A 22,731-nucleotide genomic window follows, 5' to 3' on the forward strand; every position below is an offset into this window, starting at 1 on the left:
GAGAGCGAGCTACCTACGTCTTACAGCCACGGAGTTCTCCTTCTTCCGGTTGACTCTACGCCAATATTTGACATCACTGTTGTGTCGAGTCTTATGGCTCTTCTAGCTACGATTCGCAAGCAGCCGGCGGCGAGGAAACGATCACGCTTTCGGTCCTTGATGGCGTCTTTATGAGGGCGAACTTGATGCGAGGGGACAGGATGAGAGAATAATACCCATTTTCGGAGGCTCAGATTGTAGTAATCAGATGATAAATTTGGAATGATTGTATTAATTCAACAGACTCACTTTCCCAGCCGCGAGCCCACGAGATGTCTTATCCAGCAGGGAACTCTCCATCTCACTCAACTTCTCCGCCAGCCCAATGCGCCTCCGTGACTGAACCTCCCAGTCTTCAAGAGTCTTTAAAGTCCCATGGGGACCAAACCCATGATACTTTTCCGCTGCCTCAGGCCACGGTTCTTCCCCAGCAATAAACTTGATCCACGCCTCGCGCATAGCCTGGCCAACGCGCTCAGCACTAGGCGCAAAACTCAGATCAAAGCCTCCAAACAAGAGAACGAGGTCGACGGCGTGATGAGCGCCGCTTGACGGCTGCCATGGATTTGCCTCGTCTACCAGGCATCTGAAAGCATACTTGTTTGCATCCTTGAAGGCTTTCTCGAGGAGCTGAACTGGTAGCAGGTACTTGTAGTCGTTGATGAAGTCTAGCGCCCCAGTTTTGCAAGATGAAGGTCGATCGGGGTAGATATGATACAACTTCTTGAGCTCGTTGCCATATTGCTCAGAAGCATCAAAAGCTTTCGCTATATCGCTGGGATCTGTTGCCCATACTCCAGCTTGGTAAATGGCTCCCTTTCCATCTTCAGCACCATCACTTCCAATGTCTTGAGTGAACTAACCTCTTTCGTTACATCACTGAGGAGTAATCTCTCTGCACAGCCCGTCTTGGTCTGCCAAGCATTAAAGGATTCTTCCCATTCGAGGAAAAACGACTGTAGACCAGATCGTCTGACTGCCTCGACAACCTGACTTGCAGATGCAGTTTCCAGGTCTAGCGTTTGGTCCAGTTCCTTCAGCTTCGCGGAAATCGTTTCCCGAAAACTTACTACCATTTGCCGAGGCTGAGGTGGTGACAAGAATAATGAGCCAGATGATAGAATGACTTGTCGCACGCGCGCATTTGCAACGAGGTGGGCGTGACAATAGATAGCTCCAGCACTCTCACCCGCTAAAGTAATCATATTCTACACGTCTTGTTAGCCCATTGCTCTTTTATTGTTGTTGTAGTAGTTGAGTACCGGATCACCGCCAAAGCCAGCGATATGTTCCTGAACCCACTGCAAAGCCAGCTCTTGATCGCGAAGAGCTAAGTTCGGGGGTCCTTCTCCATCGCCAAGAGCAAAGACATTTAGTCGATATTGAACGGACACCGCGATTATGGGCTTCCCCAAGTGGAGAGAATCGGCTACTATTTTGCTCATGTCTGGTGCAATATGTCAGCGCACGCCATTATTCGAGCTGTATCCATACCGCAGACTCCGGATGCAGCACTTCCAAACGTTACAGCTTGTGACCCGCCTGTCCCTCAGTCAGCTTCTGACGGTAACGGTTCGACAAGTAATTTACCATGTATCCAGACTAAGACCGGCAACTTGGTACTTTTCACATCAGGGCCTCTGTCAGGTAACACGACGTCTAAATTGGTGCATTTGAACTCATCCTCCGGTTCATCTGGGAACGTATGTTCCGGAGAAATGCGTAGCAAGTGTCCGACATCGACAGAGACTTGCGGACATCGGGGCCTGATTATTTCAGTTATTTTGAGCTTAAAAATGCAAGAATTGTGATGCCATACCCAAAGTTGGTGCAGTCGAGAAATCTGGGATACCTCTCCAGTTTCTCCGGTGCAGCGAATCGTCGAGGAACGCGACCATACGGAATGCCTCGAAATTGAATCACGTCCGAGGTCCGGAGACCCGTTAGTGTGGCGTTTAGTGACTCGTGAGAAATGGTTGCGGTCATGATGTCTCTCGTAAGATATAATGCAAGTGATGTTGTGAGTAAGGTATCTTTGCTGAGTGGGCGTAGGTGAGCTATATCCGAGGTGGGTTTCCGAGAGAGGGGTCTCCGGGTCATGTGGGGTCAGCACCAAGACACCATTTTGGAGCACCTCCGGCACATCAGAACGATACTGAAGATGGTTTACACATATATAATAGCCCAAAGATAGAAATGGCTATCTGTAGCTGAGTTGATGCTCGCAGATTGCTCTTCTTATTGGACTCTGATGAATATGTATAGCGTGTCCAAAGTGGCAAAGATGTTTTGCAAAAGGAACACGCCAATAGTCTAGTTATCCTATCCGTATTCTATAGACATAACTCCATAAATTAAATCCATCTAACGTGTATTCCTGTCCTCTTTGATGCTCCTGTACCTGGCTTATCTAATTCGGATACGACCTCAAGGGAAAGTATCCTTCTGGCATAGGGTCAACATGCCAAAGCTTATCTGAACCTGCCCCAAACGCATCTGCCCACTCCTGTCTCAGACTCTCCGGTAGACTCCAGCCCAGCTCATCATCCCGAAGCCTCATCCGAACCAAATGCCTCTTCTCGCCAACTCCATCGCCATCCTCAAAGCTATCACGCTTGTGCAGAATGAAGAGATTGTTGATGAAGTGAATATCACCGGGCTTGGTTCCGATCTCCAACTGAACCTCTGTAGCTGCGTGTTCAATGTCTTCCAAAGCTTTGAGCTGTTTCATGGAAATTCGTGGTAGATGAGCTGGGCGCGGATGGATCGCATTGCCGATTAGTGGGACTCGGCCGAAGTTGAGCATGATCCGGTTACGGTGGTAGAAGAATATCGGTCTGGGATATCCTTCTTGGCTATATAACTGTCATTAAAAATATTCAGAACCGACTGCAGTCATTCTTACTTTGCAAAAACCCATTTTGGCTGAGAAAGCTGGCGGATAGATGCGGGGTGATATCGATTCAGGATGTTATATACCGCATATCCTGAAGCGATGATGCATCTCCCGCCTGAGGCTGCTGTACTCCGTGTCAGCCAGCTGATAATGTCTCCAGACTCCTCGTTATGAAACGTCTGACAGCTCAGTTAGCAGCCATGGACTCAACCTTTGAGAGTCCCACTTACGATTTCAGATGTCGAGTGACGATGATGCTGCCTAGAAGTTTCGGAAGACTTGTCGGCTATGATATGGACTACAACCAGGTATAGTAAGCCCTCATGTAGGCCATTCGGCTGATTTATCTTACCCAACATGTTCCCCATCTTATCCTGCCGACCTCGAAGGTTGGCGATATACGACTGAAAGCCGAGGTACATCATCGTCAAGTCCTCAGCGGAATAGTCAGAGGGGTTCAATCCCCGAACCAAACCAAAACCCTTTCCCTCATGGACATCTAGCCGTATACGATCAAGCCTTTTCCCAACTGTCGGAAGTGGGAAATTCTGTCGGCAGATCAAGTCCCCATCTAGGCCGAGGGCTATCACAAAATTAGACCCCACATGCTGCAAGGTATACAGAGAATCTACCTTTGAAGTGGAAAAGAGCGTTCTCTATTTCCTTAACTTCCTCGATGCTGAGATGGTATACGTACTCTGACTCGTCGGAGAACTGGTTCCCGCGCCAGGCACCAGGGAGATCGATCAACTGAGGGAATGATCTTGATCCGTAACACAACTCCATTGTCTCGGGTTTAGATAGACTATTACTAAGAATGAGAGGGATATATCCTTAACAGGTGAAGATAAAGATAGCAGAGTACACTACCGTGAAACTGCCTGAAAAGATGAATTTTGAAGACGTGATAAGGAACAGACAGGTGCTATTTATCAGCCCTTGTATGATGAGAATGTATGTTTGAGCCAGGGCGGCCATTTTCTTGTTTCCTCTTTGACACGACAACCATAGCTGCATGGTTATGCGAGCTTTGTGATATAACGAGAGCAGTGATGATTCATTCGAAACTCCTCACGATCATCACACATCAATGCCATCAATCTCAGTGGTGCCAGCACTCAGCGCACAATCTCTGTCCCAACCCCCCATCCACTCAAAGGATTCCATCAGAAATGATCACATTTGTAACGCCCTGCATCGCGAGTTACTTGTTCCTTGCTTCTGATGTTACACAAGCCAATCCCGGAGCCCAACATCAAAAGAATAAGCGCTCCCCCCGCTCGGCGTTCCTCCGTGTGTGATTTCACTGGCTCGGGGGTCCTGCTGGGCATCTTCCCGTTGCATAATGCACATGGATACCCTGGAAGCACATCAATGACGAGACGATGGTAGACATCTTAGGAGAATGAAGAGGAAAGAGATGAGACGGCACAGGAAAAAGAAAGCATAGTCATGTCTTTCATCATCCTGACGCTAGAGAAAGTTCGTTGCCTGCTTATCACTGGTTAGACTTGTGCGCGGTTTGCTCATAGTTACATCATAGTCGTCTGAGGCCTATGAGGCCCAAAGATATCAGCATGCTAGGCCTGTAAACCGCTAAGCACACTATGATAATTGGCCTATGCATGTTTCGGACTTTGTATCCTTACGTTCGTCACTGCACATTCAATCTAGTGAGGAAGTGTGGCAGTCTGTCTCAGCATAGATAAAAGATTACTGAACGGGACTAGCTATACGAATGACATCTGATTTCTCAATTGCCACTGCACTTCAGAATGCTCGTCCCAAGTTGAAAATAGAAAAGTGTCAAGGGAGTAGAGTAGGACAGAGGAACCAGTCATTCGTATGACTATAGGTTCGCCGACGAGTATGAGTCTTGGCAGGATCGCGATCTCACGAACCCCATAGATGTAAGATAATCAGCTCCAACGTCTGACCACTTTTCTTTGGCCATTTAGCTATTTCCTCGCGTGTGAGTGCCGTGATGTTTTGGCGAGGCAGTATGCAGCCAAGTCTTGATTTTTCCACTTTCCTGAGCTTTTATGTCACAGTCTGCGTCTCATAGGGCATGGTAGTTGGTGCTGGCAATTACTTAGAGTATGTACTTATTTTCTGGTCCAATCAACGCATCACTAGATGATAACCAAATACAAGCGTTAAACCTTATGGCTAGATGTTCCTATAGCTGATGGGTATAAGCGCGCGTCGAACACCGCCTCCGTGGATACGGAATTGAACCTCGGATGAAAGACAGGGACAGCCCTGCATGTTAGCAGACTTCTTTTCCAGCAGCCTCACCGTTATACGATCTTGTTTCCCGATGTCTGAACCACAGAAGTCAATGCTTTTTTCCCTCGGATGCAACGTCGCATTCGTGTACACAAACCCTATCTTGAAACTAAACTCACCATACTTCCAAACACACTTACTCAAACACGAAACTAACCATTGAACCTAAGTGACCTTTACCTTAGTGAGGCTCTTTCTCTGGCTAAAGCCAAACCTGAAGCATGGACCGGAAATATTCTCGATTTGCCAAGCACGGCACATCGCGCTACTCCGGATAATCGGCCTTCTGCGCTCCACCTGTCAACTCAGGGGCCAGGTCCACACGCGTAATTCGTGCCAATCATGAAGAAAGGAACCCGCGTACGGAGTGTAGACGGTGGCATTTGGCTCAATGGGGCTTCAAAGTCACCCTTCTCATTAAACTTGATGCTCGTTGACAGTCTGGGCACCATCCGTGATTGGAGGATAATCGTGTTCCGTAGAATACACAATAAATAGGGTCGTTTCTGGAAACATAGAATTCGGATATAACGGGTGACTGCTTGGCTGGGCATTTAAGAATCGGAGAATATATAAGCATATAGGTAGCGCGGAAGAAGTAGAGTAGTACACACAAGATCATCACATTCCTTTTGCCGGTCAAAGGTTACTCTTTCACTAAGTACATTCGTTTATTTCGTCACTTACTACATACTTCTATCTTCAAAATGACTAAACTCGGCTTCGCTCTCATCGCTGCCTTGGCCGGCAGCGCCATCGCCGTCCCCGCCCCAGCAGTAACCCAAGCCCCGGACGTCCACGCCTACGCCAAGCGCGCCACATCCTGCACATTCTCCGGCTCCGACGGCGCCTCCAAGGCCAGCAAGTCGCAGGCCGCGTGCGCCACCATCGTCCTCAACAACGTCGCCGTCCCCAGCGGCGAGACCCTGGACCTCAGCAAGCTCAAGGACAACACCAAGGTCATCTTCAAGGGAACCACTACCTGGGGGTACAAGGAGTGGAAGGGTCCTCTGATGAAGATCTCTGGAAACAAGATTACTGTTGAGGGCTCTGGTGCTGTGCTTAATGCTGGTGGTGAGAAGTATTGGGATGGAAAGGGAGGAAACAGTGGCATTACTAAGCCCAAGTTCTTTGCGGCGCATAAGCTTACTGACTCCAAGATTAACAATCTTTATGTCAAGAACACTCCTGTTCAGGCTGTGAGCATCAACGGTGTTAATGGTCTTACTATCAATCAGTTCACTCTTGATAACAAGGATGGTGACTCCAAGGGCGGCCACAACACTGATGCTTTTGACATCGGTTCTTCCACTGGTGTTACCATCACCGGAGCCAAGGTCTACAACCAGGATGATTGTGTTGCCGTCAACTCCGGAAAGGTCAGTAACTCCTAATCTTGTCCAAAAGTAACACACTAACTTCAACAGAACATCATCTTCCAAAACGGCTACTGCCACGGCGGCCACGGTCTCTCCATCGGCAGTGTCGGCGGCCGCGACGACAATATCGTCGACAACGTGCAATTCCTAAACTCCCAAGTCGTCAACTCCGCCAACGGCATCCGCGTCAAGACCATGAAGAATACCACCGGCAAGGTCAACAAGGTCACATACTCCGACATCACCCTCTCAGGCATCACCAAGTACGGCATCCTCATCGAGCAGAACTACGACGGCGGTGATCTCCACGGCGAGCCCACCAGCGGTCTTCCCATCACCGGCCTCACCCTCAAGAACATCAAGGGTAAGAATGGTGTTTCGTCCAGCGGCAAGAATGCTGCTATTGTTTGTGGAAGCTCGGGCTGCAAGAACTGGACTTGGCAGAATGTTCAGGTCACTGGTGGTAAGAAGTATGATAGCTGCAAAAACGTTCCCAGCGTCGCTTCTTGTTAAATCATGACTTTTTGAGTCAGAGGTTGGTTGCTTTTTATCAGCTCATTCTGCGTATGAGTCTGGTATTGGAAGCATCTGGAAACCTCATTAATTTTCAACCCACGTCGGCACCCTGTGCCTTGATGGCATTGACACTTGATCTTCATATATAGCATTAAAACTTTAAACAATCTATTCGTCAATTTCTGATACGTAACTTCGCTCTAAGACGCCCTGTGAAACTTCTAATCTTCTATAAAGCACCCGGCAGAATCTCCGTAATATTGCTCTTCGCCAACTCCTTGGTCGCATCCAAAACCTCCACCATCCTCCCCCTCGCCTCTACATTCCTCTCACTCTGCATATCAGCCATTCCCATGTGCTCCAACGTCACACAGATCAACGACTCCATAAGTCGCTGCGCAAGTTCGCCTGCGTAGCCTTGTTCGTAGAACGCCGGCGTTTCATTGACTTCCAACAACCACGCTGTTCCTTTCGAATCGATCAGGAAGTCAATGGCGAAGAGCTCAAAGCACTTATCCAGTGGTGTGAACTTATCAGCCATTGTGTGAGCGGCTGCACGGAGTAACTCTCCTGATATTCGACAAGCTTGGTCGAAGACCCTTTTCTTCCAATCGCCTGGGAGTAGATCATCGTCAATCTTCCAAAAGTCCCGCATGGATTCTTTGCTGGTGAACTCCTCTTCGTCCTGGAGGGCGGTGTTGGTCAAAGATGATTTAAGACTGGGGTTCTTCCACGGAGGCTCGTAGTCATCAAGGGCTAGTAAAGCGAGCATTTCGTTGAAGACGTGTACTTTTAGACGGCCGACGGAGAGAACGTATGCTCTAACGTGCCACTTTCGACCATCGATCGGTGGAATGTCAACGATGTATTGCTGTGCAACAAATTCTCGTAGAAGAGCTGATGGAATGCGTTCATTCTCGTCGATGACCAGATCCTGTATCTTATTGCTTCCCTGGACGGAAAGTTTCCCAGTGGCTGTGATAAGGGCATCTAGCGAATCTAGCCCTGGTGCCGACAAACTTGGCTTGAAACCCTCAGTGCTATCGTCGCTTTCGAACTTGGTATCCGGCGTTTCAGCGTCTTCCTCGCTCTCTTCATCCTCCTCGGAAATATCGGCAGCAAGTTCGAGGTTACCCGCTAACTCCTCAATGGTGCTGAATATTCGGATGCCATGACCGCAATCAATCATGGCAGGCTTCAAAATCCACCAATCTCGTTCCGACGCGTCCTTTGCTTCGTTATCTTCAAGCGAGTACAGTAAAGTCAAATCATCGGCGGCAGCCAGGGCATCCTCAACATACTCGCTATAGTCGAGAGACAATTTCACAGTCGCGGGACTATGGCCCTTGAGAACGCTTTCGGGTCTTTTCGTGATCCAGTAATCCACGACGCTTGCCATGTGATCTTTTCGAGCCAACGCATCGCTGTTGGGGTACGCGTTGAGAAGTCCATATTTAGCTCTGTTCAGTACCGCGAAGTGATGGTTAAGTTCCCATCCGTTAAGAAGCTGGTATACAGTATCCGCATCCTCTGGAATATCGGTGAAGTTCTTATGGCAGATGGCACCTGGCACATGTCGCTTGATACATTCTTGGACATGGCCATCCAGCCAAGGGTTGGCGCTGTGAACATAAACGTGCATTTTTAATCGGGCTCGGATGATATCTCATCGAGTGATGAAGCCTTCTTCTGGAGGGAGAGCAGCTTGATAAGGGATTGGTAGGCGAGTAAGTCTCGATTCCATAAGGCCAATAACAATTATTCTAGGAACAATCATCAAGTACGTACTTGATTGATGAGAGGGTTCCGTTTCCAAAACAAGACCAGAGCCAAGAGTGAAAACCCGAGCCTTTTAAACACCATGCTCACGAACCCAAGGAAGAAAATATTTTAGAAGAAATTGCCAAGAGAGCAATTTATGGTATTTACTAAGGTTCTCCACTCATTCAAACATTTTGTTGATGTTCTATTGGGCGTTGCGTTGTTAAACGTAAGCAACATCATGAAGTTCATGATATTCTTCAAAATGCATGATCGGCGTTGCGTTCACCGTTTCTTGTCAGGGGTCATGCCAGGGCCCAAATCGAGATCACTGATCGTTTTGGCATGATTTCTCTGGCGCATTTGGATTATACTTGGATGTAAAACTTTTTTCTTGTGCGCTCATGAGCCGCTTGTCATGTTCTTGGTGACGTGATTTTAAAGGTTGATTCCTGGCGCCCATGTTTAAGTCTTTTATTTTTCCTAAGCCTAAATCATCTTATCTCTCTCAGCTTTTAGTCTGTTGCAAGTTTTAGATGCCAAATTTTGACGACATGATGAAATCTAAATTTTATCTCCAAGGCCGTGTTTCTACAGCGGCATCGAATTCATCATGACAGCCTGTTACTTCTCAGCCCAACCCTCAACAAAGGAAAATGTCCGATTAAATTCAAGTCGCTTGATTCCAATTCTTTTCAACGCCTCATTTGATCGTATCAAAACATGTTCAGATGAGCTTCTCTTTCCCGATCGATCGGAAATTGTCGTCGCATCGATGCCCGAAATATTGGCCTGCAATCATTTCTTGTACCCGATAACCTGAACAGAGCCTCGTGGTAGCCGTCAAGGTCTCTGGTATCCTCGGAATCGGAGCTTTCAAAGTCTTCTTCCAAATCCAGAAATTGCTTCTCAACTCCAATAGACGTCGTAGAAGCGTCTGCGACAGGGCATGGCTGTTTAAGCTTTGATGCTTGGCACACTTCGTCGTCTCTCCTCCTCTCCTCAAAGGGCGACTCCCTTCGATTGGGAAGTTTGGAAAGCCAATTTTGGACTTTTCCTCCCAGCTTCTGTTGGCTGGGGTGGACCACTTCACGATTATTGCTGAATTTGCTATCGAAATAGCTGATAGAGTTGTCTTGCGGTTTTGTCATGACGTATGACGTTGAGAACATACGAAGCGTCGGCGCTACATCACTGTAGGGGGACTCGACAAGGCCAGAGCTTGTAGGCGTCCGTGATGAGCCCATGGAGAAGCTTCGTTTGTGATAAGGCCGAGAAGCATCGTCGGCGCATTCGTGGAGTGTGAACAATTGCCTGCTATATCCAGGCTCAATCGTTGTGACAATGTGAGGTAGGGGCCGCTTGTTACGCAGAGATGATGTGCGCCTTGGAAATTTTAGAGGAGTCGGCGTGTCCTCGCTAGAGGGAGAGTAAAAGCTCTGATTTCTCATTGTGATAAGATAAAGAATGACGATATTTGTCGTAGAACAACAATGAATCCTTCCAAAACTTTAAGTATGCAGATGACGTCTCGGAGTACCCGTCATGAATTATATTAAAAAGCCTATCCCACTGCCCGACCGCAATGACAGTTGGCACATTACGAAGCCGAGAAACTACTGCCGGGCTGAGCTAGCCTTGGTGAAACCGCTTTTGCTATCAAAGCGCGGATAGCGACATAACAGGGATTGTTAACGCACCCTGATATGTCAATTTACGCTGCATGAGCGCCACGCTACCACTAAGCTCGGCGCACGGTGATCTGTGGGCTGTCCCAGAACCGCGGATTGTTTCATCGCGTGACCGCGATACGCGGGTTGTATTATCAAGGACAGAAAGAGGCTGGGCTAAGTTTAGTATGGCTTGTTGATTGAATTGCGACAAATTTGTCCTTTTATAGAGGATAATCAGTAATACGGATAGTTTCACTGAGTTTTACTCTATGCTGAACAGAAATTGAACCGAGACCCTTTAGTGTTTAGTGACTTAATTTATTATACAGCCCAAACGCCCTTGTTTTTTTACTTTCCCTTACTGGTAATGTTCTAAAGCATGAACTATCAAGCTATAATCATTTATTCATCCTCGCTCTTTTCAGAAACCCGAACCTCAGAGCGGGCAAGTAAATAATATTCGTTCTTCAATGAGTATCATGTCACATTCCCATCACGACGAGAACCCTCGTAGAGTTGATCCACGAGCATCCCACTCGGTTCCGATTACCCCCGTGGAACACTGTATAAAGCCTATTGCATGCTTGGCCATGTCTCCAGGCGATCTCGTCAGCTGTAGCAGGGGAATCCTTGCCGGGGACTGGAAGCTTCTCTCCCCCGGGTAGAGGCTACGTCAACTCGACATGACATTCACACGTCGAGTCAGAATCGGATGACTCTTACTTAGATGCTTCCTCCGACAATTCGTTCTAAGAGTTATTTAAAGAAATACTTACTGGCGAAGGTCAAACTCGGGGCTGCAAGCACAGATGATATGACCGCAATACTCGTTTTTCTGCATGGTACGCGTGGCAGAGGCCCAGAATATTGCGATAAAGCTTACACAGACAGAAAATACTCACCAGGTTCAGAAGAATTTTCCAACATCACTGAACATCGATTTGTGTTCCCTTGTTTTGGTTCATGTTTTATTATAGCCCACATCCCGAAGTGCTACCCAAGATTCACGCTTGGCTCAGCAAGTACTAGCTACCGAGCTATCATAAATCCTCCTGATCTACCTGCCGATAGATCTACATGCCGCGGCATACTCTTATTAATTGCCAAGGCCCATTGTTATGCCGATTGCGGAGCCCGCAGGATGACAACCCCGGGTGCACGGGGATCCGAGATTCACCATTTGTCATGTGGCACGGACTACGAAGCTGCAGTCACGAACTGCGGATGATCGGCTAGAGATTTCTTGCTAGAGACGTTCTGGATGGTGGCTTGGTTCTAGACTGTTGGTTTTGTTATTCTGTGGAATGGTGTGCAGCGCTGGTTAGGGGGAAAGGGAAGAACGGAGCAAGCTTGAGGACTCAATCCTCCAAGTCGGCAATTCTGGTCTATTATCAAAGCTTCTAAATAATGGAAAAAAACAACACCGCCACAGAAATAATGCTAAAGAGTCGCTCCTTTTGAATACACATAAACTCACTCGTGAGATCTCGAAGACGCAACCAGACTAATACTCCTACGGGCTTCCTTTTCCAAGCCCCCAGGGTACTGTCGTCGCATCGATGGTCGAAACTTCCGGTCAACTTTTGTAGTGAAAGCGGAAGATGAGTCCATTTGCAGCAGGGTCAAATGGTATGCATCGAGGGCTGCTGTCGCATCCGTCGTCGTGCCATATAGTTCAGGCCTTCCATAGTCTACATATCCGCGCGTTGGACTTGTAGGCTGAATGCTTTCATAACACGTGTCTAGAAAGTCCAGGTAATTTAAGAGACCTTCGGTTCCAGGAATTGACTCTCTTGGTTGTTCAGTATCAGTCGTTGAGGAAGATTCGTCCCCGGTGCTTTCATCTAGGGCCTGCAGTACGCTTTAGGATCATCCTCTGTGATATTTGACAAGGTTTGTAAACTTACATCAACATAAATCACATACAGCCATGGGATATCCGGGAGGTCTGAGAGCCACTGACGTACCCGTTGATCAAGGCTCTCATGATGATTTACAAAGGTTCCGGTGATGTCATCTGGTAACATGGGACGAAGGTGCCCGCATGCCTTCGAAAGGACAGATGATGGAGAACATATATAGAGCTGTGAATTTTGATCGTTGGCTAGTGTATCATCGGAGGCAGCGTGATATGAAGGGGTTGATGCAGTCTCCCAGGAGAATCTCCTCCTCTCGAGGGTTGCCGAATCCTCCCGGAGACTTTCCTGCACAGTGAATGGCTGAAAGTCGAAATTGATGCCATCTAAAGCCTCAAAGGCGCCGTTGATGGTTGCATCCATGGCCAAGGGGGTTGGTTGGTAAAACCTCTGGTCAAATGTGCGAGGAACGGACATTGTCGAAAGCATTTGCACGTTGGAGTGATTGATGGCGGGCTGGATTGGTTGTGTCTTGGACCTCTTCTCTTGGTTTGTTGTGAATTATAAATAAGAACGTTCGGTCTTTTGGTGGTATAATGATGATGCCCAACTACAAAGCCTCTGCGATGGTCATAGCATCAACGGCACTTCGTTCGAAGCTAAAATCTGAAACGTGTCGGAGATTGTTGACGTTGAATTCACGCTTTGTTAACAAGCTTCCTCATATGTCATCCCGCAGCGTAGACTGGTCTGTTCTTGGAAATCGTCGCGAGGTGGTAACCCCAACGGTCCACCTGCAACCCGATAAGCGATGGAAAATCAGCCGATTCTTTCGTGCAAACTAGCCTCTTGAAGAACACGAGAGATTCTAGACGAAATAAAGCCACAAAGTCTATTCTTTCTTATTACCTGACATATTACTAACTTCACCGGATTTGAGACGTGTTTGCGTCATTAAATGGCGGGTCTAATTGGATGTCAAAGTTGACGTCGTATTCCGCTATGCCGCGATGAGAAGGTCGCGTGCTAGGATGGCTGTTCCGCGGTCCGAACTCTATTTAGTCCAGCGTATAAGAGAGCAAGCGTCCTGGGATCTTCCCAGTTACTAGGTTCTCTCTGCTGGAATAAGCTCTCAGCCACAAGCCTCAACTGCAAATAACACTTCTAGCCTATAACTTAGACATCGATACTACGATGACTGACCAATGGCTACAGCATAAAGCTAATATGATATGAACCTAAATGATGACTCCTTGGCCGGCCTTGGAGGCGTATAAAGCTCCAATCCCTCGGCCAAGAAAGGTTAGCTCAACACCACAAACACCCCGGATCTTCAGGGGAGAAGGTTCGGGGCAATCAGAAGGTGGTGGCGGTATTGAGTTTATGAGTCAGTCATAAGGTTAGAAAATACACTTCGGTTTTAACACAATGATCTTCCCAGTTACTTTAGCTTTTGGAGCTCGTGCCATCGTTCTCGCAACTTCTTAAAACAGTGAAAGAATATTCTTGGCGTATGGTGATTTCGCCCGCACGATGAGCGAGTTATCAACACAAGGACAGGGACGGAAGTTCATTTCATGGCCGACCACCAAGGTTGTCTAGCACAACGAGACCATTGACTGGATCACATGTTATGGCTACTGCCTGATTCCAGGCCACCACAGAAGAAGTGAAATCAATTGATACGAGCTGCGTGTATCCTTGCTCCCTAAATATGGGTTTAGTACAACGGGAGTGAAGCCTTACAGCTTAGCTTTCTGGGGAAGCTTTGCCTCAGCCACCGGAACTTCCGGCCCGCTCCGGAAATCACGATACTTTGAGGTTGTAGGAATAACGGTTGGATTGCCCCGTACTAGTCGGCTCATTCCAGATGATCATGCCTTGGCATGTTTCCATTTAATTACATTGAGCAAAACGCACGTACATCTTCCCACCTCAATATCTCACCGAGGCATGTTATCGGACCGACATTGTATCACCATGGCTGGCTAGGATAGCATGATCGACGCCACCAAGTTCTCTGTGTTGATTTAAGGGCTCGGCCATAAGTCTCAACTGCAAATAACACATCTAGCTCACAAAATCGAGCCACAGAACTCAGGCCAGCGCTCTGAGTGAACCGTGCGTATGCTGGGGGAATTTAATATCCTGATTACTCCCCCCGCTAGCGGGAATTACGAGCCAAATTTATTGACAGAAAGCTTTGTTATAAGTAGTCTTGGTTGATACAGTCCGCAGGGATATCAAATGTGCATTTCCGCGATTTTCTAAGTATTTCTTGCCACAACGGAATTAAATATACTAATAAGATCACATAGGCTCAATATATCTATGGAGATAATACTGGAGTGATCAGCAAAAAAATGTGCCGATTGGCTACTGAAATCCTTAGTCAGAAGTACCGATTTTACATTTGATATCCCTGAGGGCTGTAAACGAGAGGTGCATGTTGGTGGAACCCGTGATCGGCAGACGGCAGCATGAGCCGACGATGAGATCGAGAATACCCACGGGGGCGATCAGGGCGCTAATCAGGTGGAGGATGTGACATTGAGTCAAGGTTACAGAGTAAGTGATATACATCGTCCAGAATAATAGGTCCACAATTTTACTTGAAGGAAGATAGCTGAGTCCAAAGCACTTGAAACCTTCCTATGTCGATCACATCTTTTGTTCCATAATCGCCGTTCTGCTCCTAATATCTGGCGTTGATACAGCATACAACCATCTAGAAACACCCGACGACCTAGCCAAGCCTCAACGTCTTTATCCCTCACCATACCCGCCTCCTCCACAACCGCACGCGTTTCAGCTGATACAATCTGGGCAATGGCTTGCCAAGCGTTGCCCAGATCAGAAGCCCTCGTCTTGAGGTGAAACAGCACCATTGTGCTACAGAGTAGCAGTAGGTGAACCAAGACCAGGCTCAGAACCACGGGTAATCCCGTCCGCTGCACTGGGATAAGCATCTCGACTGAGTTTATGGTGGTGACTGGCTTGTGCAGGTCAAACTCGGGCATGCTGTCGTAGAAGATCATGGCGTGGAACCTAAAGGCAAGAGCCTGTATGGCTAATGCAGGATCGCCTGTCGCTCGTAGGATGTTTTGGACGAGAGAGACATGCACGGCATGGGAGGGCCCACCAAGCGATCCAATCTTCCTCCTAGAGATCCTTGTAGTTTGTCATTGCCCAGCCTCCTTGGGGCGAGCATCCCAACAGCACTTGTATAAGAGCAAAGTTTCTTGGCTCGGTCATTGATACAGAGTGTTTCGAGTCATGCAATCCGACCTCGAGCTGTGTTATATGCCGTCTCCTGTAGTCTTTATTGAGAACTCCAATGCCAAGCTGTTTCTGCAGTTGCTCGCGCCTCTTTGAAGTGCTGCTCCTCTGCCACTCTACCGTCGGCTCAGATGGAACAGCCATCCCAATCATGGTGATTTCGTAAAGCTCTGGTGCGTTGTCCGCGACAAAATACAACGCCGCACTGAACACTTCAGTGCCATTCTTCAACGACGCTGTTGTCCAATGGCCGTCCATATTTGTATTTAATCATTCCAATTGATCAACCTTATCCATAGCTTCGCTCTCATCGATCTCGCCACCTAAGTCTAAGTGTCCAAATCCATGCCGCAGAATCGGGCTCTGTTTAAGAAGGAGCAGGGGTATCATAGTGAGGTTCCGGCCCGATAGGAGGTCTCTAAGCCTCAGATCCCTACGGGAACCAGCGTGGTAGTTGTAAGCGAGCGAGAGTGGTACGGTAGTTTCATCGCTTTCATTCCACTTCGTTGGCAGCTGGGCGTTAACCCTAATTTGTTCTTTGACCAGTTCTTAAGCAAGTCTGGACCATTTTGCGTTGATTTGATAATGAGCTCTGCCAGGAGGCCCAATCTGCTTGCAGTAAGACCGAAACAGACTGCTCTGAAGTTTCCCACTAGCCCTGGCCCGGAGTAGTGTTTCAGAGTTATTCTAAACTCCTCCTTCATGAATGGAAGAAGAGCACGGTACGTATTCCCGGTGTCGGTAATCTCGGCAGTCGATGCAACACTGCCGGGTTTCATCTCGCCGAATCGCCAGTTCGCAGAAGGACTAGGCCTATAGTGGAGGACACCATTCGCAGATAAGGTAGTATTCGGTCCGAGTCCAATTGGCAGAAGCTTTATGGGTCCCGCTATATTGACGTTCTCCAAGTGCACCCCAAGTACGCTGACTCTAGCAACGCGTGATGAGGCAGGAATGATCGTGTAAGGACTTCAACCCGATGCTCGCTGAACTGAAACTGCCGCGATGTCGCGAAACCTGGTACCAGTAGTCTCGAGGATAAGCGCAGCGACAGCCGCAGCTACAAGGCCAATGTGAAGACCTATCAATACACGAATGGCGGCAGAGCAGATGGTGATAACCTTGGTAACCATGTCACGAGAAACGGCGGTTTTCCAAAACTTTGCTGGCTCGCCGCGATCTCGGGCTGTTTGTGCACCTTTTCAGAGAAACACCGGTATGGCACATGACGCCAAGATGACCATGGTACCAGCGATCACTGTAGAAAGACCCAGTGGTCCTATCTTGTGCCACCAGCGATGCTTTGGATATTTGTTCCATGGTGATGAACCTGGTGGTTGCAATTCTACGAAGACATTCTGGACACGAGCGGGTTTCAATACAACTGACTCGAATACTGTATCAGCGTGAGGCAGTGATATAGTATTGGCCCCCGGAATGATTTATAGCGATCAGGGAGTCCAGGAGCTGTCTCTTTGGTAGTATATGTTGCTGAGGGCTTCCTGGGGAGAGATTAGTCGTATCAGTAGAAATAATAGCTTTGTACTGCACCATGATAACACTTGGTTGATAGCACCATGGCAAGCACCAGAGTGCAAATAATATGGCAACTCAGTGTGTTTCATCCCTCATTTCTGATGCATCTTCCCAACATCCTACCAGATATAATGGTGGCTATATGTCATTATCTGAGACTTCTGATTAGACTATCATTTTCGATAAGCAATTGATCTGCCACTCGCAGAGTCCTGTACTCAATGTTTGCTTGTTCTTGGCAATCAGGTTGCGAAGGATTCTGCAAAGCTGCGCGGATGGGCCAATACGAGGCTGTTCTTTACGCCCGGTGATTTATCAGCCTACCAACTTTCTTTCAGCTCATGTAAGAGTATGTCGCCTGGCGCTTTCATTAGTTTCCAATTGTTATCATGATGGATGCGACACTCGTCCAGCGTACTACTGCTCGTGGCTGGCCCCCATCGCTTCGTTGGCGACTAACTTCCATAGAACACAATCCACATGGATAAGACGAGAGGTAGTGCCCTAATAATAGAGAGGAATTTCTTATCTTGCCTACTTATAGATACCGTGTTGCCATGTCTTATTGGCCTGATAGAATCGCCTTCTCAATAGCCTCTCCCAACGTCTGCGTATTTCCCTTACCACCAATATCCGCTGTTTTGACTTCCGCTCCCGAACTCACCAGCACAGTCTCAATAGCCGCCATCATCCCCGCAGCAGCATCAGCGAACCCAAAGTGCGACAACATCATCTGACCCGCCCAGATCATTCCAATAGGATTAGCAATCCCTTTGCCGTAAATATCCGGCGCGCTTCCATGAACAGGCTCGAATAAACTAGGGAAATCGCCAGTTGGGTTGAGATTTGCTGATGGCGCAATACCAATCGTTCCCGTGCATGCAGGGCCCAGATCAGAGAGGATATCGCCAAAGAGGTTGGATCCAACGACGACATCAAATATCTGAGGCCGTTGGACAAAGTGCGCCGTTAAGATATCGATGTGATACTTTTCAACCGCTACATCAGAGTACTTCCTACTCATCTCAGCCACACGACTATCCCACCATGGCATAGTGATGCTGATACCATTACTCTTCGTCGCACTCGTCAATTTCTTCCTAGGTCGACTCTGCGCAAGATCAAAAGCATAGCGAAGAACGCGATCTACGCCGACTCGCGTCATGACGGTATCTTGGATCACAGTCTCCCGCTCCGTTCCCTCAAACATGATTCCTCCAACGCTGGAGTACTCTCCCTCCGTGTTCTCACGCACGATCCAAAAGTCGATGTCGCCTGGTTTGCGACCTGCGAGGGGAGATGGAATACCGGGCATGAGGCGACATGGTCGTAGATTGATGTACTGGTCGAATTCGCGGCGGAATTTGAGAAGACTGCCCCAGAGACTGACGTTGTCGGGGACTTGGTCGGGCATGCCAACTGCGCCGAAGTAAATGGCGTCAAAGTTCTGGAGAGTATCCTTCCAGTCATCGGGCATCATTTTCCCGTGCTTTTCGTAGTAGTCGCAGCTGGCGAAGTCGAACTCTTGGAATTCGAGTGAGAGGTTGAACTTCTCTGCTGCGGCTTTGAGACATCTAACGCCGTAGGGCATGACTTCTTTGCCGATGCCATCGCCGGGGATGACGGCGATCTTGAGTGTTTTGGACATTGTGGGAGGCTTATGAAGTCGGATTCCGGATTTCAACTCTATGAGACTACCTGTCTTTTGGGGAGCAATTTCTCTGACTTATGTTTGAGGACTCGCACTTCATAAGTGTTCAACGGTTATACCAAAGGCCGACGATATCGGGACATCGAAAAGCCGATGAATCCCCGCTTCTCTCCAGCGGGGGTTTCTTTGTCCGCCGTTTCTTATCGGCGTACGGACCCCGATAAGATCGGACTGAATGTCATTTCGCCGACTGCCTATGTGTCTGAATCTCGAAAATAGTAGAGAAAAGATCTCTAGAAGTGAATCACAATGCCATCGCTTGGTCAATCACTATTCTGGCCTCTTGTTCGGCGCGCTTGACCGTTATTATGCGGCAGAAGGTAAGCCCGCTAGTGGTAAGCGGCCGAGGTTGGCAGCGCCCGTGAAATTATGACGGCATAGTCACTCTCCCGCAATTAATCATCACCAAGATACATTATTTAAGCAACTTGTCTACCAAAGGGCGTTGACGAGATATAAACCCACATACAGCCCAATTTCCTCAATCTCTTCTTAAGATAACATCAACATTAGCTTACCAAAATGTTTGACAACTTTGAACCTTTCGCAATCAAGACAACGTCCAACCCTGACATCACCATCAACGGTTTGAAAAGCGGCGACTCCTCCTCTAAGCCCGCTCTTCTGCTCATCCATGGCTTTCCTCAAACACTCCACATCTGGCATCGTGTCGCGCCCCGGGTTCTCGGCAAGTACAACGTTGTGCTGATCGACATCCGAGGCTATGGAAAGTCCTCCAAGCCTGACGATGTAGCTTCGTATGCAAAGAGCGCCATGGCAAGAGATTGCATCGATGTCATGGATGCTCTAGGCCATACTGGGTCTTTCTTCGTCTGCGCTCATGATCGCGGTGCCAGAGTCGCGCATAAACTCGCCGTCGATTACCCCAATCGCATCCGCAAGTTCATACTACTCGACATCTGTCCTACACTGGCGATGTACACCAAGACGGATTTCGACTTTGCCAAAGCATACTTCCACTGGTTCTTCCTCATCCAGAAAGAACCTCTCCCCGAGACACTCATCACTGCGAAGCCTAGAGAGTTAGCGGAGATGTTCATGGGCGGCCGTCAAGGCGATGGGTTATCCATCTTTGAGCCAGAGTGTTTCGAGATCTATGCCAAGAATTTGGAAGATCCTGCGACGGTTCATGCCATGTGCAATGATTATCGCGCGAGTGCGACGGTAGATCTGGAGGAGGCGCGTGAGGATCTGAAGCAAGGTCGGAAGATTCAAAGCCCTTTGCTTGTGTTATGGGGAAAGCATGGGGTGATTGAGAAGTGCTTTGATGCTGTGAAAGAGTGGAAGGATGTTGCTGATCCTGGTGTACTGGTCGAAGGTCGAAGTGTTGAGTCGGGCCATTATGTTCCTGAGCAGGCGCCTGATGTTGTAGTCTCCGCGATTCTAGAGTTCCTCAATTGATCGCTAGAGAGATCGTGAGGATAGATTTAATGATGACATTTTTAAGAAACAGAGTACTTGTCTATTCGCGACGCGTCTCACGATTGACTTCGTGGAGATACCGGTGGCAAACGTCTTTTAAGACGCGCTTTTTTTTCTCAGTAGACTAGACAAGAAATTGTTGGTCTGACACCTGATAAGATGAGTGAAAGTCTAGATTCCAAAGAAGCATAAATCAAATGAATTCAGCTAGAGGTGGCACGAGACTAGCGTTGGTGATATGATGGGAGAGCAACGCGAAGTGAAGGAACCAATGCCAGAAGCCGTAGAGCCCCCGTGTTTCGGAAACACATCTTTTGGGAACGGGTTGGCCGATCAGCCAAATTTGTCTTTACCATCAACGCTCAAAAACGGTGTCACTTTTTTGAGACGAGGGGAAAAAATGTGAAGGGCAACGGTTCCTAACGCAATGGTTCACATTCCAGTGATTTTGCAGCTATTGATTACAGATAAGAAGGTCAAAATCGCGAGCATGCCTGACAGCGGATGTCGGGAATTAAAGCGGGAATAGAGAGCGTGCATCACTACCGTGTTCGGGAAGGCTTCAAGTTCCATGCATAAATTCAAGGTTTAAGTTGAGTTGTCCGTTGCAGGCTAGACATTGATGAAGAGAAAAGGCGAGCCAATTAGAGGCCCCGTCTAGGTTTTGACATCAAAGAGGCGTTACCAATTTTGTGAATGGCCTCGTCGCTGTGATGAGCAGTTTCTCTATAGGGTAGTTTTGCCTCCAGGTTCGATATCAATATTATTCACGTAACGATCGAAGGAGAGAAGGAAAATCGGTTAATTTACTTGCATCGTGATTGAGCTTTACTCTATAAAAAGTGTCTTTCTTCTTACATCATTCATGTCATTGCGCCTCCAATAAGAGTACTGATCAACATAGGTAAACTTCGTGTTGACTTCCCCAATCTCAGCTTCGACGTCAAAATACAGATGTCGATATGAGCTATCGATAAATTCACGACAACCCGAGAAGTTTTCCCATCTTGGAGTGGCGTTTCCCGTGATCCGAATCGAGGATAAAAAAGCGACTACAGCTATAGTATCAACAGGCATCTTTCTGCTATCGAATCCCCGACGATCCTACGGCGATGGCGATATCCGCTAAACCTTCGAGAACAAGAAGGGTCACTTATCCTGCAGCTCACCTATGCAGACAAGGGTTAGACATATGCCAATCTCCTGCTAGAACGTCTTGTAATCGCCAACGGGGTGGATACGGTTGGCTGAGGATCCTCGCGAGACCGACATACTGTACACACGGGCATGTCGCTAACGAGGGATACATGCACCGGGGACGCCACGATTAGCGGACCGTTGGTGCGGTTTTTGTCTCTTCTGCTTGCTGCACCCAATCTAGGGCCCGCGTCGTGTCCCCGTGGTGCAAGGAACGGCCAAGACATGCGCCCAGCTGAGGGATGGATCGCCGAGACGGAAGGCGTTTTCTGGGCGTCCAGGGCCGAGATGACGGGTATTCCGGAAGATGCCTTGTTGGTATCTCGGTATACAACTTCTTGGCGCAGACTTGGCGAACGGGAAGACGATGCCGTGATGGTGTCGAGAGCTGGGACATGAGATGGTGGCGATGGACATGTCGCGATGAGGTTCGGATCAGCTGGGGGAATTGTTAAGCCAGAGTCTAACGTTAGGTTTAAGCTTAGAGATAAGTCTAGAGCTGAGCTCCCAAAAGGAATTATTCTTGAAACTAGTGATCTACAGTTCTCTATACAGACACCGAATCCAAAGACTCGGTTTACAAAAACGACATGGTCAGACACTCGTGAGGTCTCATCCGTTCGCCGAGGGAGCGGGTATCATGCGTACGACAGTCAAGGATGCCTCAACAACGACCAACTTCACGTGCATTAGAACAAAGCGGGAATCGGAAATGTCAGGCCAAAAAGAAACTCACCAACACCCAAAAACGATAGCAACCCTTGTCGCTCAAAAAAGAGTGGCCAGCAAAAGGACCCGATAAGCAGAGATAGCGCGTCCTAGTGTCCGGGGTGCAATCTGTCCAGTGAAATCTCGCCATTTCCCCATGTGGCCGTTTCAAATGGCTCTGCACGTTTCGCGCGGGGAGATGGGGCACGCTCAACGGGGAGAAGGTCTAGATTTGGTAAAAGAGAATCAAGGCATTGGAACTGCGAACTAACCAGGAACAGAGACCGAACGGTGGAGTTCTTCGGGCGAGGGCTAGCATTTTACAGTTTACGTACAGTTCCAATCGCTGGTTGAATTGAATTGAATTGACTTGCTGAGAGCACGGTCGCCAAGACTCTTGCGCCGAGACGATGGATTCGGGGGTTGTAAATCGGAGAATGTCCGTGTT

General features: G+C 48.2%; 6 protein-coding genes across 6 annotated transcripts; 2 read left to right on the forward strand and 4 right to left on the reverse strand.

The window, feature by feature from the left end:
- Positions 1 to 270: 270 nt before the first annotated feature.
- On the reverse strand, positions 271 to 1,115 carry J7337_012887 (uncharacterized protein; the record flags this gene model as incomplete). The annotated part of the gene is made up of 2 exons (XM_044830385.1): positions 271 to 855; positions 903 to 1,115. 2 exons carry the CDS (start codon positions 1,113 to 1,115, stop codon positions 271 to 273), a joined length of 798 nt encoding a protein of 265 aa, XP_044675301.1.
- Positions 1,116 to 2,449: 1,334 nt separating this feature from the next.
- J7337_012888 (uncharacterized protein) lies at positions 2,450 to 3,721 on the reverse strand (the record flags this gene model as incomplete). Its single annotated transcript, XM_044830386.1, has 5 exons — positions 2,450 to 2,894; positions 2,945 to 3,114; positions 3,166 to 3,233; positions 3,288 to 3,518; positions 3,568 to 3,721. 5 exons carry the CDS (start codon positions 3,719 to 3,721, stop codon positions 2,450 to 2,452), a joined length of 1,068 nt encoding a protein of 355 aa, XP_044675302.1.
- Positions 3,722 to 5,931: 2,210 nt separating this feature from the next.
- J7337_012889 (uncharacterized protein) lies at positions 5,932 to 7,116 on the forward strand (the record flags this gene model as incomplete). The annotated part of the gene is made up of 2 exons (XM_044830387.1): positions 5,932 to 6,603; positions 6,652 to 7,116. The coding sequence occupies 2 exons, from the start codon at positions 5,932 to 5,934 to the stop codon at positions 7,114 to 7,116; spliced, it is 1,137 nt and encodes a 378-aa protein (XP_044675303.1).
- A 232-nt stretch (positions 7,117 to 7,348) lies between these two features.
- J7337_012890 (uncharacterized protein) lies at positions 7,349 to 8,761 on the reverse strand (the record flags this gene model as incomplete). The annotated part of the gene is made up of 1 exon (XM_044830388.1): positions 7,349 to 8,761. The coding sequence occupies one exon, from the start codon at positions 8,759 to 8,761 to the stop codon at positions 7,349 to 7,351; it is 1,413 nt and encodes a 470-aa protein (XP_044675304.1).
- A 9,025-nt stretch (positions 8,762 to 17,786) lies between these two features.
- On the reverse strand, positions 17,787 to 18,872 carry J7337_012891 (uncharacterized protein; the record flags this gene model as incomplete). The annotated part of the gene is made up of 1 exon (XM_044830389.1): positions 17,787 to 18,872. The coding sequence occupies one exon, from the start codon at positions 18,870 to 18,872 to the stop codon at positions 17,787 to 17,789; it is 1,086 nt and encodes a 361-aa protein (XP_044675305.1).
- Positions 18,873 to 19,457: 585 nt separating this feature from the next.
- Positions 19,458 to 20,357, forward strand: J7337_012892 (uncharacterized protein; the record flags this gene model as incomplete). Its single annotated transcript, XM_044830390.1, has 1 exon — positions 19,458 to 20,357. The coding sequence occupies one exon, from the start codon at positions 19,458 to 19,460 to the stop codon at positions 20,355 to 20,357; it is 900 nt and encodes a 299-aa protein (XP_044675306.1).
- Between the last annotated feature and the right edge of the window lie 2,374 nt (positions 20,358 to 22,731).

Source organism: Fusarium musae, chromosome 10 (assembly GCF_019915245.1).
Source record: "Fusarium musae strain F31 chromosome 10, whole genome shotgun sequence".
Taxonomy (NCBI): domain Eukaryota; kingdom Fungi; phylum Ascomycota; class Sordariomycetes; order Hypocreales; family Nectriaceae; genus Fusarium; species Fusarium musae.